An 18,729-nucleotide genomic window follows, 5' to 3' on the forward strand; every position below is an offset into this window, starting at 1 on the left:
AGAGGAGTAAAAATTTGCTTTGCAAATGAGAAAACAAAGGCCTGGCACACAGCACAGACCCATGGGTGCAGCACCATGTCAAATTTGCTTCTTCTCTTCCGCTTGCTTGGCACAGGACTGCTGAGAACATCTCTGTGAAATAGTCTCATTCATCTAATTGTTGGCTGTTTTACAGATTTAAACTTTCCAAGACCTCTTCCACCTTCCTCCATGATTTGTCTTGAGCCTCAACTCCTCACCTCAGCATTCATGGGCTTAAAAAATATCTGGCCCAACTCACTATTAATATTATTTTACTGTTTTCTTCCTCATATACCTGGTGCCCCAGGTCTCCTGGAATACTTGCTGTTTCTCAAGCATAGTTCAAAGTTTCTCACTTCCATGCCCCAGTTCATGCTGTTCCTTATCCCTGGCATTCCCTCCTTCCATGCCCTACTACCAACATTACAGGCATCCTTCAAGCTCTGCTCAACAGCTACCAGCTGAGTGAAACTTTTTATGATGTCTCTTCGTCTTCCTTGACAACACTAACAAGACTAGCTCTCAATTGAGTGCAAATCCCTTTTTTATGCCTCTTTTATAGCCTTTATTATACATCCTGTCACATCATAACTAGCCTTTCTATCTTCGTCATGTTACTGTAAATCTTTGAAAAGTAGTACCACATGAACTGCTAACTATGCCCCCTTGAACTTACAGGAGGATCTGGAAATAGTGGCTTACTGGTTTTCAAAACTCTCATACATATATTTTTCCAACATAACAAAAATTGAATTATTTTTATAATCTTATATGCAATTTGTTTTTTAATTTTAATTATAAAGCAAGGACAACTTCCTGAGTCAGTGCATTTAGATCTATTCAATTCTTTTTAATAACTACACATCACAACATATGAGTTTCTACCAAGTTATTAGCCATTTCCTCTTTCTGAACAATTAACTTTCCTTAATCTTTCTTTATTACAAACAAAATTGAAACAATATCTTTACATACACACCTGGTATTTAAGGAACTAATTTCTAGCAATGACGTTTCTAGGTAAAAAGATATATACATTTTTACACTTTAATAAGTTTTGCCAAATCACTGTCCAAACAACTATGCCAATTGATTTTTTATTTTTATGCAACCCCATTCATCTCTTGGCTGAAGATTCCTTGTTATCCAGTGTTCACCTGCTCTTCTTGGAAGGCTTCCCCATGCCTCCTCCTCAGTGCTTACGTGGGGCAATGGAGTACTGAATCAGTCCTCTGTTGCCCATAAACTCAAGTTTCTAGCCGTTTCCTCTTTCTAAACAATTAATTTTCCTTAATCTTTCTTACAACTAAAATTGAAACAACATCTTTTTTTTTTTTTTTTTTTTTTTTGAGACGGAGTCTGAGTCTGTCTCCAGGCTGGAGTGCAGTGGTGCGATCTTGGCTCACTGCAACCTCTGCCTCCTGGGTTTAAGCAATTCTCCTGCCTCAGCCTCCTGAGTAGCTGGGACTACAGGCACGTGCCACCAAGCCCTGCTAATTTTTTTGGTATTTTTAGTAGAGATGGGGTTTCACCATGTTGGCCAGGATGGTATTGATCCCCTGAACTCGTGATCTGCACTCCTCAGCCTCCCAAAGTACTGAGATTACAGGCATGAGCCACTGCACCTGGCCTGAAACAATATCTTTACATACACACCTGACATTTAAGGAACTAAGAAACTCAAGTTCCTAGCTCAATCGTAGTATTTACTCTATTACATGGAAGTCAAGTTTATGTGCTAATCTCTACTACTAGCCTGTGTGTTTCTTACAGGTAAGGACCCTGCCTCCTTGTTCATTTCTTTATATGTTATAACCCCTTACACAGTACTTTAAGAAGCTTAAGTTGTGTCTGTGTGTGTGTGTGTGTGTGTCTGTGTGTGTGTGTGTGTGTTGGGAGTGGGGATTTGTGCAGGAGATGAGGAAATAAGGAAAGAAGTGTTGTGAATGGAGGAAGGGGCACAAGCAAAGCCTGGAGGCTCACAGCCAGTGACTTCCAAGCCCTAACATCCTCCCTCTCTTTTTAGAAATTGTGACCAGGGTAGTTGGCCCTACATCTTGGTCATTTGGCATTTTTCCCATAAATGATAGGAAACTGCTGCCTCTTTGCTCCAGTAGTCTGGTAAAACTCAGCTGTGAGACCCTCAAAACCAGGGAATTTCCTTTTCAGCAGCCTGAGCATGCAGGCTCGATTGAGCCTGGACTGTTGCATCTGAATCCTGTGTTAGTGGTGCAGAGTGAGACTTTTGTTTAGACAGAGCTAGGTTCCTTCTCTTCCTGTTACCTACAGTGTAACCCAAGGCAAGCTGCCTGATCACTTCAGTGTTTTATCTGTAAAATAGGAATAACTGTGTCTATTTTGTAAAGTTGTACAGAAGAAGGGAATACGTAAGTGGCCAAGCCCAGCTTCTCGTATATAATATACGCATGATAAACAAAAAAACATGCTTTTTGTTTTTCAGACCCCCTTAACCACCACCAATTAACCACCAAGGTGCCAGGCACAGATCTTAAAGATCACTTGATTTGACTTTATCACTTTACAAGGGAGGAGACTGAGTCCCAGAGAGAGGCAGTCACACAGTAGGTGAGAAGGCCAGGACAAGACTCTCCCTTCCCCAGGCCCAGGGCACGTTCCACCACCTCATAGCGATTAAACTTAGCTGGGGCACCTTGACCTTCTCTCCTTGACCCAGTGAGATCTCTCCCTCTGTGCCTCCCAGAAGAAGGCACTGCTTCGGAGAGAGGCCACCCTGTTTCCTTTCCTTCCTCTGTCCTTCAGCCATCATCTGTTTTATCAACTCCCATTGTTTCCCCTTCCTCCCTGCTCCTTGACCTCCTCTTCTGAGGCAGATGCCGCGTGATCTCCACAACCATTCTACTTCTTCTTTCCTCCAAGCCCTAAAAAATGCTGTGTAATTCCCTTTCTTAAGCTCTGGCACTGGGCAGTTTGCACTTACGGGTTCTTCAATACAAGAAGTTGTATGCACTATCTCTCCCCTGTGGAAGGTTTCCTCAGTGCCATAGTCAACAGAGCTTCCATGGGTTTAATATCAATAATTAATTCAGCACCAACTATGTGCCACGTCAGTTCTTACCACTTTATAGACCTTAGCTCATTTGATCTTCATAACAACCTCATGAGGTTGTGAGATAATATCAACAGCCCCAATTTACAGACAAGGAAAGTGTGACACAGAAAGATTAAGTAACTTGTTTAGAGCTTTATAACCAAGACTTGGAGAAAGAAGGACTTAGAACCAAACAGTAGGCTCCAGAGCTGCTTCCAGGATAAGACTACACTGGGTCTTTGCCTTTGCTTCTTCCCCTCTCTGAGCTGCTTCTCCCACTCCTGACCATTTTCTTTTGGGAGCTTTCCTTCCTCAATCACTTGCCTACAAATCTTCATCTCAGAGGCAGCTGCCAGGGAATCCAACATTTGGACATCCCTCCAAATCCACCCCAAATGTTACCAGTGTTTGTAGGTTGATGCAGACAAAGAATTTTTTCCCTCTTAGATGAATTTATTTATTCATTTGAAGGACTGCCCTTGAAGAATCTAGTTTAATTTCCAGAAATTGGGGTTGTCCCAGGAAATCCAAGATGATGATAATGATGATGACGGAAATAACAATAAATACTTTTTTTTGAAACAAGATGCTAAGTTCCTTAAATGCATTATTTCATTTAGCAATCCAAAACATCCTCAGAGAGTACTGCTATTCAGGGAATGCTTCCACCATGATCATGACCACCCACAGATACATCATTTCAATTTCTCAACTCCTAATCATTATGATGTTTTTAGCTTCCATTTTGATGTCACACCAAAACCTCAAATTCAATGTGGTCATATCTGAATTCATCACCCCTTCCTGTCCTACAGCCACACTTAGTCCGCTGCTTTCCTTGCACCCTGCTTAATGGCCTCCACAACTCTCTTGACTCATCCCCCGACCCCCCAGCCAATCCACGTTATGCTGATTTGTTTGTTGTCACGTCTCTTGGTTCTCTACCTTCCTTTTCAAATCTAGTTTTTTATGTATTCCATTTATTTCTTCCATAACCATCCAAGACATTTTATCCTCATTTTACACATAAGCCCTCTGAGGCCCAGAAGCCTAAAGCATGTTGCCTGAAGCACACAGCTGGTCAAGGACAGTCATGATTGCAAACCAGATTACTTCCTCTGTCTCCAAAGCCCATGCTCCTTGTATCACACTGCGGTGTATCCCATTAGCACAAGTCAAGGGCTCAGATACCTGCAGGTAAAATGAGAAATTATTTTAAATAATTTAGTAACAGCACTTTAAATAACAGTGCACTACTTATGAGTTATTCCCTTTTCAATTTTCTTTCACTATTTTAAAATAAATGGAGAAAGTCCCATTTGATGCTAGAATACCATTAATATCCTAGCACTTGGGAATCTTCCTTTTCAATAACAAGAGAGAGGCCTGAGGCTCAGAACTTTGGCAAGCAACAAAACCTAGCTAGCATTTACTAACATTGTTTTGTCTTCATGGTTACTTTCTATTTATGGCAAATGACACCAGTTTTCCATGTGTGGTAATGGCAGGTCACATAAAATTTTCTTTAAAAATAAATGTATTAAGATTTAAAAATGAGTCAATAATTTAGAAAATCATAGAAGTTTTAAAAGTAAGTCAATAATTTAGCAAATTATAGAACACCTGCTCTTCAGAATAGCAGAAATTACAAGATGAAATGTAAATAGCTGAAATATTGAGTGTAAAAAACACAATCAAGTTGTTGTGTAGGATATTGGCAATTTTTTTTTTTTTTTGAGACGGAGTTTTGCTCTTGTTACCCAGGCTGGAGTGCAATGGCGCGATCTCGGCTCACCGCAACCTCCACCTCCTGGGTTCAGGCAATTCTCCTGCCTCAGCCTCCTGAGTAGCTGGGATTACAGGCACGTGCCACCATGCCCAGCTAATTTTTTTTTTTTGTATTTTTAGTAGAGACGGGGTTTCACCATGTTGAGCAGGATGGTCTCGATCTCTTGACCTCGTGATCCACCCTCCTCGGCCTCCCAGAGTGCTGGGATTACAGGCATGAGCCACTGTGCCCGGCCAGCTATTGGCAATTTTTGCTTGTCAACTCCATGGTACCTCTTCAGAATCAAAAACTTATCTCCTCAATGGCCCTCAAAGCGCTTTCTTCCTGCTTATTCGGTTCAGAGTAGAAAGGCCCTTAGACAGATGTCACCAAGCCCCCACCTCCCATTTCATAAATGAAGACTGAGGCTCAAAGAAAGAAGGCAACTTGCTAAAGTTTGCATAGAACATGATAGCTGTTTTGGGACGAGCATCTAGGCCTCTTAATCTCCCATCCATCCACTCTCCATTGAATCAAACCGCTTCTATCACATATATACATGTGTACATGTACATATGTGCATATATGTATATATGAATGTGTGTGTATGTATATATATATACATTCACCATCACACACTGTTCATTCCTATACCTGAAGGAAACTCAAGCAATCCCTCTCAGATTCAGCAAAAGAAGATTCAGTTAAGCACTGTACCCTAAGGTGTCCATTGCATTGTATGTAATGATTTAATTTCTCTTTTATGTCCCTAGAAGGGTAATAAATATGTCCCAGCTTCAGGAATAATAATTTTCTGTAGGGTTTAATTATCTCGCAAAATCCCAATTTGAGAAAAGCTGCCAGAGTTTAACCCCTTTGAATTCTGATTCTCTTCAGGCCAAGGAGCTTTTGTATGGCCAACTGAAGTCTCCTCTTGCTTTAATTTAATGCCATCTCCTTTTGGGTAGTGCTTCTAAGATGTGGAGAATTTATTAGCATGTCTCATAAAACTCTAGCGTAGCAGGAAATTAAATTCATGTGGTATAATCAGCTGTTTGGAAAGCTTTGCTGGTTGCTCTGCTCTAAGTTACAGTTGCCAAGGTGATTGCAAATTGATTGTTTGATGAGTTGTTCTAGCATCTTTCCAGGTATTGATGTTAAGTTTAGATATAGACAAACCTAAGCATGAATAAAAGAGGCCTACCATGATGGTAAAAGGGACTCTAGACCCAAGGGAACAAGGAATGTTAAATCTGAAGAGGTTTTGTTTTCTAAGGAGAACTTTAACGGATTCTCCCAAAAGCTAGGACAGAGAAAAGACTTTTAGTGGCCTCAAGGGGGCAGACTTAAGATCCATGAGTAGAGGTGAGATGGATTTCAGTTGTGGAAAGCTAGAGAAACGTGCACCTACAAAAGGGGCTGGTGAGCTTACCCTCACTAGAGATAGCTCTGAGTTTTGGTGAGTACATTGTGTAAAGAGCTGACTAGATTGTGAGACGCTTCATTCAGAAAACGCTGACATCCCATCTAGCTATATTATTCAATGATAATCGTAATTTTCCAATCATTCTTCTTTATAAAGAACCAAGTTTTGTTTCTTTTTCAATTATTTTTCACAGAATTCCAAATTAAAAATAAATTAGCAATTATCCATGTTCAAAGGGTCCTTTCATATGTATGATTAGATAGGACCAATATGTATTCTATATATATTTTTTATTCAAAAACGAGAAACTAACAGAAGGGTTTTTCTTCTACAGCAGCATGCTAAGCACTTGACATGCATTTAATCTCATTTAATGTAAATTTAATGGGATAATGCTGTACAGAGACATTATTAAAGACAAGCATTTTAAACCATTGCTTGAAAAGAAATCTACAGATGTTTCGTGCTTCAGGATCATGAACAAGAAGGACTGTCGTCTAAACCAAGACCTATATAAGATTTTTTCCTAACTCATTTAGCTGTTGGTATGAAGGCATGCTCTGGCACCATGGAACTTTACTCCTATTCAAATATTCATTAGGTAAATCCAAATGTGGGGTTGTATTCCTGTTCGACGGGCAGGAAACGACAAATTAGTGTCTTAAGGGATTGACAAAATATGTAATTAGATGCTATTAATTACCATAAAAGAGCCTGCTTATTCTTAACATCAGATAAAGGTGCATTTAGTCTACTAAGAACTTTCCAGTTCAAACGAAGCATTAACTCTCTAAGGCCATATGAACAGTAAGCAGTGCTACTAGAACTCCTCTGCTGGGAAATAAAACAACAGCATTAGGCAGGGAAAACTTGTGAGGCCAGGAGCGTACCTGGACTCCTAATTTTCCTTACCGCTTTGAGCTGGACACTTCCTGTTTTTTCACTTCAGTATCCTCATTCGCAAACTGGGGGAAATAAACTAAATGATGTATTAAGCTCGTTTCCTGTCTAACTTTCTCTAACCCTATAATTACAAAGGAGGTCAGGAGAGAAGACTCTTTGTTAGCAGACAACATCTTGACATTTCTACCAGCTTGGTGAAGTAGCAGAAGAGAGAGAGAACATCCACTCATAAAGTCTGGAGGGCAAAGGCCCAGAACTTCCTAGATGACATAAGCAGTTTCTCTTTCTTTTTTTTTTTTATTATTATTATTATACTTTAAGCTCTGAATTACATGTGCAGAACATGCAGGTTTGTTACATAGGTATACACATGCTATGGTCGTTTGCTGCACCCATAAACCTGTCATCTACATTAGGTATTTCTCCTAATGCTATCCTTCCCCTAGCCCTCCACCCCTCAACACACACAGGTCCCAGTGTGTGATGTTCCCCTCCCTGTGTCCATGTGTTCTCATTGTTCAACTCCCACTTATGAGTGAGAACATATGGTGTTTGGTTTTCTGTTCCTGTGTTAGTTTGCTGAGAATGATGGTTCCCAGCTTCATTCATATCCCTGCAAAGGACATAAACTCATCCTTTTTATGGCTGCATAATATTCCATGGTAGCCACATTTTCTTTATCCAGTCTATCATTGATGGGCATTTCGGTTGGTTCCAACTCTTCACTATTGTGAACAGTGCTGTAATAAGCATACATGTGCATGTGCATATGTCTTTACAGTAGAATGATTTATAATTCTTTGGGTATATACCCAGTAATGGGATTGCTGGGTCAAAACGTATTTCTGCTTCTAGATCCTTGAGGAATAGCCACACTGTCTTCCACAACGTTTGAACTAATTTACACTCCCACCAACAGTGTAAAAGCGTTCCTATTTCTCCACATCCTCTCCAGCATGTGTTGTCTCTAGATTTTTTAATGATTGCCATTCTAACTGGTGTGAGATGGTATCTCAATGTAGTTTTGATTTGCATTCCTCTAATGACCAATGATGATGAGCATTTTTTCACATTTCTTGGCCTCATAAATGTCTTCTTTTGAGAAATGTCTGTTCATATCCTTTGCCCACTTTTTGATGGGACTGTTTATTTTTTTTCTTGTAAATTTGTTTAAGTTCTTTGTAGATTTTGGATATTAGCCCTTTGTCAAATGGATAGATTGCAAAAATGTTCTCCCATTCTATAGGTTGCCTGTTCACTCTGATCATAGTTTCTTTTGCTGTGCAGAAGCTCTTTAGTTTAAGTAGACCCCATTTGTCCATTTTGGCTTTTGTTGCCATTGCTTTTGGTGTTTTAGTCATGAAGTCTTTCCCCATGCCTATGTCCTGAATGGTATTGCCTAGGTTTTCTTCTAGTATTTTTATGGTTTTAGGTCTTATGTTTAAGTCTTTAATCCATCTTGAGTTAATTTTTGTATAAGGTGTAAGGAAGGGCTCCAGTTTCAGTTTTCTGCTTATGGCTAGCCAGTCCCTCTTGATTTAGTATTTGTGGGTTTTGAAAAAGGAGTTTCCCAAAATATTCAGTTAAACTTTTAAGTGACTTATGTGTATATCTAAATACGTGATCAATTACTATTTGTCTTAAAAGGATTTTCTTTGTTCTTTTCTTATTATAGGATGGTTAAACAATATTCTTATTTATGACATAACTTCACAAACAGGAAGGAGGTTTTTAGTTCCACAGTTTGGGTAGATGACGTTGCTGCATAACAAACACTGCCTCTTCCTAAATGCATCCTACCAGAGGCAATTCTGGAAAACACAAATATGAGGTAAGTACATTTTGAAAACTATGTGAATATAATAGAACCTTAATTAATATTTGTGGCTTTTATGGGAAATACTTGTTTTCTAAGGCATCTGTCTTGCAAAAAGTCAGTCTCTGCTATGAAGGAAGTTTAAGAGGACATGTAGGTTAAATTCTGTTTCTTAGCTTTACTTCCAGAGTAAACACCCAACTAACTTTTGCCCTCAAGTTTTTTATTGTTCTTGTAAAGAAGACTAACAATATATTCTAAACCACTAAGTAATTTATATAAACTTCACTTGCAACCTATATTTATGTGACATATATATGTGCAAAAGCACTTTCATATTTACTACTATATCATTCAATTCTCGTTCACCCCAATGGAAGGGACTTTATGCCCCTTTATGGATAAAAGAAATTAGGTACTTTGTGATTTTTCTTAAAAAAAGTGAACTAGCAAGCACCAAGTTAGGTCAATCTGGAACCTGGGTATTCCAATTCCAGTTGTAGTGCTTCCTCCCTATCCACCACTCCTGTCTACATGTAATTATGCAATACATTGAAAAGATTAAAAGATGGGTCATGGACTCAGGCAGACCTGGGTCAAATCCAGATTCTAGCACTGCCCGGCCATTGCCCCTGGGCAAGCCATTTTCCTCTTTGAGCCCCATTTGTGAATTAAGCTAAAAATAACTCCCACCCCCATGGGACCGTGGGAAGAATTAAATAGACTAATGCATGAAAAGTACATAGCAGAATGGACCATAAATGTTAGCCATTGTTAGTTATTATGTAATCTACAAAGTATGTTTAGTTACACTTCATGAATTACTTTCAGTTTTTCAAAGGCACCACTAATACATGGGAAATCAAACCCTGAAAATTAATTTAACTTTAGAGGTAAAGTCACATGCCAGATGCAAAGGGTAGTGTTTTGTGAACAAAGATCTTAGTTTTGAGATTTGGTCTTACTTTATTTTTTTAAGGGAGAATTATCTTTTGCTTTCTATAGTTTCAAAAAGTTCTTAATCTTAAGACATTCTTAATACTCTGAATCATATGAATTTGCCGTTTTGGTAAGTCACAGACACCAAATGGTGGCAATTTCATATGGCTCAACCTGAAAGATTAACAAACTATCCAGAGGATGAAAGGATTTTTTTTAGTTGCATTGGGATTACTGAAGAAATTGTTTGAATTCTCAGTGCATCTCCTGTCCAACAGATGAGTGAGTGATGCCACACTCTTATTAAGAGTTAAAAACAAAACGAAACTAAAACGAAAGCACAGAACTTTCTCTCTCCATCCCAAAATACATACATCCTTACCCCCTCTCCGAATGAAATCCAAAGGGTAAAACTGTCTTGATGCCTGCAAATTCCCAAAGAGGGCACCGAAAGTACTTGACAGTGAGTGTGCTGAGGAAATCGGCAGCTGCTGAAGTCACCTCCTGCGGTCTTGCCAAATGTCTGAAAGGGAATATACTGGGTTACTGGGTGTATGTTGGGAGAGGGGCATTATCAGCGCTCAGGTGGGGGAAGTTTGTGAGTACCCAGATAGAGACATCCGCCTCTGTGTCGCTCTGCATGCCTCTAAGCCGGCTTGTGTTTACTTTTTGTGTGTGTCACGATGCCTTTGTGCTTCTGGTGCTTCTGTGTTTGTTTCTGGCCGCGTTTCTGTGTTGGACAGGGGTGACTTTGTGCCTGACGGCTTCTGTGTGAGCGCGCTCGCGAGTGTGCCTGCGGGTGCCCTGGGAGGGTGTGTCTCCGTGTCTATGGCTGTGGTTCCGTATAAGTCTGAGCATGTCTGCCGGGGTGTATTTGTGCCTGTATGTGCGTGCCTCGGTGGGCACTCTCGTTTCCCTCCGTATGTGGGGCAGTGCCGGTGTGCTGCCCTTTGCCCTGAGACCTCAGACTGCACAGGCTCCCAGGGCAGGCAGGTAGCGGCCACAGAAGAGCCAAAAAAGCTCCCGGGTTGGCTGGTAAGCACGCCAGCTCCAGCTTTAGCCCTCTGGGGCCAGCCCGGGTAGCCGGGAAGGAGTGGTGGCCCGCCCGCCAAAGAGCAGCTGGGCCCCGCCCGGGCCAGCCCCGGGAGAGGGAGGGTGAGGGGAGGGGAGGAAAGCGGAGGGGTGCCTCGCCCCTACGGGGCTGCCGGCGTGCCATTGGCCGAAAGTTCCCGCACGTCACAGCGAGGGCAGTTCTCCTAAAGTCCTGTGCACATAACGGGCAGTACGCACTCCGAGGCGGCTTCTCCAGAGGGCGGGCTGGAACTGGCTGGCATCGTGAGCCCCTAGCACCCGACAAGCTAAGTGTGCAGGACGTGCCCCCACCACACCCACCTCACGGCCGCTGAATGAGGCTTCCAGGCGTCCGTTCGCGGCCCTCAGAGCCCCGCCGGGGATCCGCCCGCTGAGGCGCCGGCAGCCAGTGCGCTCACCTGCCAGACTGCGCGCCATGGGGCAACCCGGGAACAGCAGCGCCTTCTTGTTGGCGCCCAATGGAAGCCACGCGCCGGACCACGACGTCACGCAGGAACGGGACGAGGCGTGGGTGGTGGGTATGGGCATCGTCATGTCGCTCATCGTCCTGGCCATTGTGTTTGGCAATGTGCTGGTCATCACAGCCATTGCCAAGTTCGAGCGTCTGCAGACTGTCACCAACTACTTTATCACTTCACTGGCCTGTGCTGACCTGGTCATGGGCCTGGCAGTGGTGCCTTTTGGGGCCAGCCATATTCTCATGAAAATGTGGACTTTTGGCAACTTCTGGTGTGAGTTTTGGACTTCCATTGATGTGCTTTGCGTCACGGCCAGCATTGAGACCCTGTGCGTGATCGCGGTGGATCGCTACTTTGCCATTACTTCACCCTTCAAGTACCAGAGCCTGCTGACCAAGAATAAGGCCCGGGTGATCATTCTGATGGTGTGGATCGTGTCAGGCCTTACCTCCTTCTTGCCCATTCAGATGCACTGGTACCGGGCCACCCACCAGGAAGCCATTAACTGCTATGCCAAGGAGACCTGCTGTGACTTCTTCACGAACCAAGCCTATGCCATTGCCTCCTCCATCGTGTCCTTCTACGTGCCCCTGGTGGTCATGGTCTTCGTCTACTCCAGAGTCTTTCAGGTGGCCAAAAGGCAGCTCCAAAAGATTGACAAATCTGAGGGCCGCTTCCATGCCCAGAACCTTAGCCAGGTGGAGCAGGACGGGCGGACGGGACATGGACTTCGCAGGTCTTCCAAGTTCTGCTTGAAGGAGCACAAAGCCCTCAAGACGTTAGGTATCATCATGGGCACTTTCACCCTCTGCTGGCTGCCCTTCTTTATCGTCAACATTGTGCATGTGATCCGGGATAACCTCATCCCTAAGGAAGTTTACATCCTCCTAAATTGGGTGGGCTATGTCAACTCTGCTTTCAACCCCCTTATCTACTGTCGGAGCCCAGATTTCAGGATTGCCTTCCAGGAACTTCTGTGCCTGCACAGGTCTTCTTTGAAGGCCTATGGGAATGGCTACTCCAGCAACAGCAACGGCAACACAGGGGAGCAGAGTGGATATCACCTGGAACAGGAGAAAGAAAATAAACTGCTGTGTGAAGACCTTCCAGGCACGGAAGACTTTGTGGGCCATCAAGGTACTGTGCCTAGCGATAACATTGATTCACAAGGGAGGAACTGTAGTACAAATGACTCACTGCTGTAAAGCAGTTTTTCTACTTTATAAGAACGCCCCCACCAACAGAACACTAAACAGACTATTTAACTTGAGTGTAATAAACTTAGAATAAAATTGTATAGAGATATGCAGGAGGAGGGGCACCCTTCTGCCTTTTTTATTTTTTTAAGCTGTAAAAAGAGAGAAAACTTATTTGATTATTTGTTATTTGTACAGTTCAGTTCCTCTTTGCATGGAACTTATAAGTTTATGTCTGAAGGGCTTTAGTCCTAGAGGACCTGGGTCTGCTATGTTTTGATGATTTTTCCATGTATCTACCTCACTATTTAAGTATTAGGGGTAATATATTGCTGCTGGTAATTTGTATCCGAAGGAGATTTTCCTTCCTACACCCTTGAACTTGAGGATTTTGAGTATCTTGGACCTTTTAGCTGTGAACATGGACTCTTCCCCGCTCCTCTTATTTGCTTACACGGGGTATTTTAGGCAGGGATTCGAGGGGCAGTTTCAGTTGTTTTCCTGAGCAAAGTCTAAAGTTTACAGTAAATAAATTGTTTGACCATGCCTTCGCTGCACCTGTTTCTCCAAAACCCCTTGACTGGAGTGCCGTTTCCTCCCCCACTGGAAACCACAGGTAACTACTTGTAATAACTGCCCATGACTTAATGTGGAATGATACGGAATGACATGCACAGATTGCTTAACCCTTTCATTTGCTTTTGAATCTGTTGCTGCAAAGCTGCGTCTCTCCTGACACTTGTGCTCCGAATCAGTTCTGCCTGCTCTTAGTATAGCTCAGCTCTCCCTATGGTTATTGTTCTGTGTTGTTACCTCAGCAACACTGACTCATAGAAACGGCGTTATAGGCATATGTTTTCTTCCCTTCACGCACCCCCACTGCCCACCTTCCAGTTCTACTTGTTTCATAACTGCTTGTATTTATGTCTTGGCCATGTCTTATAGTGGAGCTCTTTGTACTGCATCAGGGCTTGGAATTTTAGGTACAAGGAAGATGTTCCTATGAAAAAGCTACTCAAACATGGCCCTGCAATCCCACGGAATAATTAAAAGGCATTGGACATGGGGAGAAAAGCTGGAGAACATGTAACTGATGGATACCTCATGACCTCAAAACAGAATTTTAACCCCTTTTTCTTCCTTCCTTTGGTCCTTGTTTTCTTCTCCCATTGACTCTCCTCGCTTCAGTCTAAACCAAGGTTCTGAGCCCTGGCACTATTAGCATTTTGGACCGGATAACTCTTTGATGTTTAGCACCTCTGGTCTCTATTCATTGGATACCAATAGCACCCCCAGGTTATAACAAGCAAAAATGTCTCCAGACGTTGCAAAAGAGCCCCTGAGCTGTGAATTCGCCCCTGGTTGAGAGTCACTGGTAGAAACTGTAAAAATCTAAGCAGATACATACATTCTAACGCAAGTGCTTGATGGTGCAGAACCTCGGAGAGGGATTTTCATAGTTTGCCTAGGTCAGAACTCTTTCCATTCCATCATTCTGCCTTCAAAACTTGCTTTCTAGCTGCCCAAATAGTGACCACGAAATGTTAAGAAGCCTTTAGGTCTCTACATGAGTTGTTTGGGAGGGTTTATCAATGGAGTGAGGTCTGTGGACCATTCTGTTTGTGAAGAGATAATAATACTGTCAAGAGACCCTTTAGGGGAAATCACAAAAGTAAACACATTTCTTCTCCCAGCCCCTTTCTATTTTTGGCCTGGGTGTCTGAGCCAGAGCTTGGCCCAGGTTTGATGAAGTAGATCATCCTCCTTGGCAATGCCAGGCTGGAGCTGATCAGCCTGCAAGGTTCATTGCCATTTCACTGGCTTATGAAGCTGACTCCCCTCTTCCTTTCTGTCCCAGCCAAGGTCCCCAACCAGAAAAGCATTGTCCTTCTCTGCTTCCTGTTGGCTCAATGATGAGTGTTTGGGGGAGCACTGAGCTCTCAGGAGAATGTTAGTTGCCTGTGATTTTGGAACATGCCATAGCAGATTGGAGAGTGTGTGTCATTCAGTGTTTTTACTTTTCTCCAAGGCTTTTCATACCTATTATCACATTCTCTTTCTACTGCTCTGGTCCCTACACTCAGAGATTTGGACAGCTTCTTTTGCTAATCTTTATGCTCCCGGTAGCCTCATAGAATCTCAGACACGGAAGAGCCCATAGAAAACATTTAAAATCTGAAGGGACTGAAACCCTGTGAGGTGAAGGACTTGCCCAAGGTAAGCAGCCAAGGATGTCAGAGTGGGATTCAAGCCAGGGAACCCGACTATTCCAGGAACTGCTGCATTCTCTCCAACACATTGGCACTGAGTTCTTTCCTCACTCTCAATTGGGGCTGCAACATAACACATTCATTTCAGCCAAAATAATTTTCATTTGGGTCCTTAACACAAAATTAAAAACATAAACACATAATCGGCAATAGGAAGACAAAAAAAAATTGCTCATTTAATGCAACAAGATTCCACTAGGATATCTTCTGCTTTTAGGGAAGCTGGGAGATTCCTTAGCTCTTTATAACTGGATGTTGGTGTTGTATATATGGTCTTTTGCCTCAAGGAACATCTAATGTAATTTCTGTTAAAAATGTAAGTATATTAAAAAAAAAACTTAGGTATTAATGTTAATCCAGATTCCCAGCTAAAAGGAAAGTTTAACCATATTCAGATTCCTGTGGGAATACTGTAAGCACAAAAACTTGGATTCTTTTTAAGGGTCCTCATAAGCAAGCATATTCTAGGCATATCTTAATCCTTTACTTTCCACCTCTTTGTTGTGTTGCTTTGTTTCTTTTGGGGGATTGGATTTGTCAGTGTCTCTTCCTCTCTTTTGCTGGCATGCTGGCTACCTAAGGCTTGTGTTTTATTCATCATCATAAAGTTTTCTTTGCCTGGACAGCAAGTTCTCAGAGTCTGTCAAGTAAGAACTTTTTTCTAAGATGCAAGCTGACAGGTGTGAACAGTGGCAGGACAGAGTGAGCCTCCCCACTGCAATAATTAATGGGAAAAAGAATATGGAGAAAAGGGAGCCTGGGAATAGCAATTGTCTTTACATGATTCTTAGAATGTTTCCGATGGTGAACGTACTGCCAAATGGAGCCTAAACCAGAATCCATCAAGGTATTTATGGAGCACCTACTGTGTGCAGCATTAGAAAAGTATAGGTTTCAGTTTCTGCCTTTTGGAGTATGATATTAATGATACTACGCAGATACCTTTTATGGAATCTTACTAAATGTTAATGACACCTGTTAGGCATTATGTCCTCTCCACAACCGTATGATGTAGGTAGCATAATTGTCTTCATCTAAGAAATGAGGGAGCCGAGGTTCAGAACGGTTCAGTAACTTTCCAAAGCCATAAAACCAACTAATTGTAGAGTCAGGACTAGAACCCAGGTCTCTGTGATTCCAGGATCCATGGAGCCTAGCACCCAGGCAAACCAGGAAGCAGCACGAGGTAGCTTAGAATCTGTGCCAGAACAAGTGTAAGAACTGGAAATGCAATACCTTGTTGAGAGAAGAGGGAGATTGCTGTGGGTTGAGGCAGGGAGGAATGTTCCCTTCCAAGCATGTGACTGCAGGGCTGCTGGCGACTGGGACAAGAAACCAATCACTGAGTGCCTAGTTTGCTTCTCCAAGTCTTTCTTTTGTCTTCTTACCAGAGAATCAGACTAAAATGGAAAGAGGATATGAAACTTTAAAACGAACACAGCAGGGTAAAACAGAAACACAGGATGCCCTATGTCCTAGCAAACTCTCAGCCCTAAAGTTAGAAAGTTCTCCTAAATTAAGTAGGTAGCTAGACTCTTAAGGAAATTTGATAGGCCTGGGTAGCTGTATAGGTATGTTGTCCATCTTGAGCTAGGATTCTAGAGCAAGGGAGATGATTTTCTGACAGCAGAGAGCAAGGAAGCTTAATATACTTTGAATGATACTTTTCTTTGACAGTATAACCTCGACTAAATTCAGTCTGTGCTAATCCGTACTTCACTGATAGGGCAAATATAATTTGAAGGAGGGATTTTTCTAAATGCGTAAGAGAACAAACTTCTTAAGCACTTGCAAGAACTTGAGAAATTCTGCTGTGTTATGCATGATAGGAGGCAGGGTGAAGAGAAAAGAGCCCCCCAACCTCCCACCCACCCCTACTCTCTCTCTCTGAAGTTGGGTAAGGCAGTTTTCCTCAGCGGACTTCTGTTTGCTCATCTGTACTTTGAGGCCAGTACAGGTACCATCTAAGCTCTGTTCCACTCTGAATGAACAGTTGTTCATTTAGAGACTCGAGACTAGAGGTAAGCATTTCTATTTCTAATTAGAGTTGATGACATTTGCCATATAAACAATGAATATTCTGAAGGTGCAGCCTGCAGAAGAGAATGCTGTGAAGTACTACTATTTGGTGCATGATAATTTCTTTTGAGAATGATCTGGGGAAAAAAAACAATCCTGGTTCTGCTGAATACAAGAAGGCAAGCAGGACCTTACAGAAAGGCAGATTCCAGCTCAGGTATAGGAAGACTTTCCAAAGAGGAAATAGATGATCTATCAGAATAGTGAACTTCCCATTCTTGGAAGCATTCAAGAGAAGCCCAGATGAAGCTTTGTTCGGGATGAAGCACAAGGCCTCCTGCACTGAGCAGAAGGCTGAGCTAGGCTCTTTCCAAATCTGTGATCTTATGTCCTTGAAAACAATAGACCTGAATGTTCTTAAAGCTTATTCAAACTGTTCCCTAATTCCAGCTGGCCTTCTCCCCAACTCCTCTGGATTTCAGAGGTTTCACTGCATTCCTAAATGAGAAACCTCCAGGGGAAATCAGGATCTCAACAGCCTTTGGCCATGAGGAGAAATCCAGAAATAGAGCAATAAGGTTAAGCAGTTTTCCAAACTATTAGACCTTTTCATCAGCTGTTCTTCCCATGCCTTTTGCAAATGACCTACTAACTCCCAGAGCGAGAATAATAAGAGCTGCAAAGTCCTCTCTGCAAAGACTGTTACATCCTCTCTACCCTCGGAATCATTGCACTTCCTGTGATCTTTTCGTTGCCCTTACAGGGCAGGAAGGAATAGAGGCAGGTTCCTGGCTGGCACTGGAACACTTAAGCTTCTAGCCCCAAAGCCTGGAGACCTGGGGTCTGTCATAGCCCAGCTACTAGGAGTATGGGTTACCTCAGGCAGGCCACTTCCCTGCTCTAGATGCATATCATCGTCACTAAAGAGAGATACTTTGGTTTATATGGGTACTCTGTTTTCTTATTTCTCTAAAATTCTATCAGATTTAGGAAGCCTTTAGTACTGCACATCTGAATGCATTGCTTTTATTTTTAAAAGCACATTTTTTTCTTTCTAAGAGGGTAGTAGATATTTATTATAGGACATTTTAAAAGTATATGAAAGTACAAAATGAGATGATTCATGCTTAATATCACCACCTGAAGACAATTGTTCCTAAATTTGATGGCGTATATGCGTCCAGCCTTTGTTCTAAGCCTAGCTATACAAATGTACATAAATATATTTTTAAATGAAAATAGAATTATATTATTTATACTGTTTTGGATCCACTACTGATGCTTTTACAAATGCTCCCTTGAACTTATTTTTATATATACTGTGATACAGTTATTATAATTCCTGTTTGCCCATTGTCCTGATTTTATAGGGTGTTCAGGTGCAAAAGAACTACCACTCCTGGAGAGATTGAATCATAAGGTCTCAGTTGGGGTCTAAGAATCTGTATTTTAGCAAGTTCCTCCAGGTTTTCCAATACAGATTGTCCATGGATCACATTTTGAGGAACAAGGCTACAAAGATATAAGCTTTGCATAAACCAGATAGAATCCCTACTCCTGTCCCTTGCTAGTGGATGAAAAAGATGTTTCTATACTTACCTTGTTGAAAGCACACTTTCTACACGTGGGCTTTAATCTGCTTTCAGAGCAGAGGAAACTAACCACTGAACACCCAGGACAGAGTTCTTTCAACATTGTCAAATGCCTCCTACCCAGCCTGTTGATTTGTGTAAAAATAAGTCTATTCAGGT

At 42.1% G+C, this 18,729-nt stretch overlaps 1 protein-coding gene and 1 long non-coding RNA gene across 5 annotated transcripts in view; one reads left to right on the forward strand and one right to left on the reverse strand.

The window, feature by feature from the left end:
* Nucleotides 1-938: 938 nt before the first annotated feature.
* LOC144581546 (uncharacterized) lies at nt 939-11,086 on the reverse strand. 2 transcript variants are annotated; one of them, XR_013532487.1, is made up of 3 exons: nt 10,550-11,086; nt 10,326-10,466; nt 939-4,282 (listed from the first exon to the last, which is right to left on the reverse strand). It is a non-coding gene; the product is annotated as an uncharacterized LOC144581546 (long non-coding RNA). The 2 variants fall into 2 exon arrangements; XR_013532488.1 differs by lacking the exon at nt 939-4,282 and adding an exon at nt 8,354-8,999.
* A 141-nt stretch (nt 11,087-11,227) lies between these two features.
* The window catches only part of ADRB2 (adrenoceptor beta 2), a 55,940-nt gene continuing 48,438 nt past the window's right edge, over nt 11,228-18,729 (forward strand). For all 3 annotated transcript variants that reach the window (XR_008478757.2, XM_035288109.3, XM_035288114.3), the window contains exon 1: nt 11,228-12,630. Coding sequence is in view for 2 of the 3 variants with exons in the window: in XM_035288109.3 (XP_035144000.1) it covers nt 11,451-12,630 (1,180 nt within the window). In the remaining variant the exon portion in view is untranslated. The remainder of the gene's footprint in view (nt 12,631-18,729) is intronic.

The sequence above is a fragment of the Callithrix jacchus genome, chromosome 2, assembly GCF_049354715.1.
Source record: "Callithrix jacchus isolate 240 chromosome 2, calJac240_pri, whole genome shotgun sequence".
In the NCBI taxonomy this organism is placed as follows: domain Eukaryota; kingdom Metazoa; phylum Chordata; class Mammalia; order Primates; family Cebidae; genus Callithrix; species Callithrix jacchus.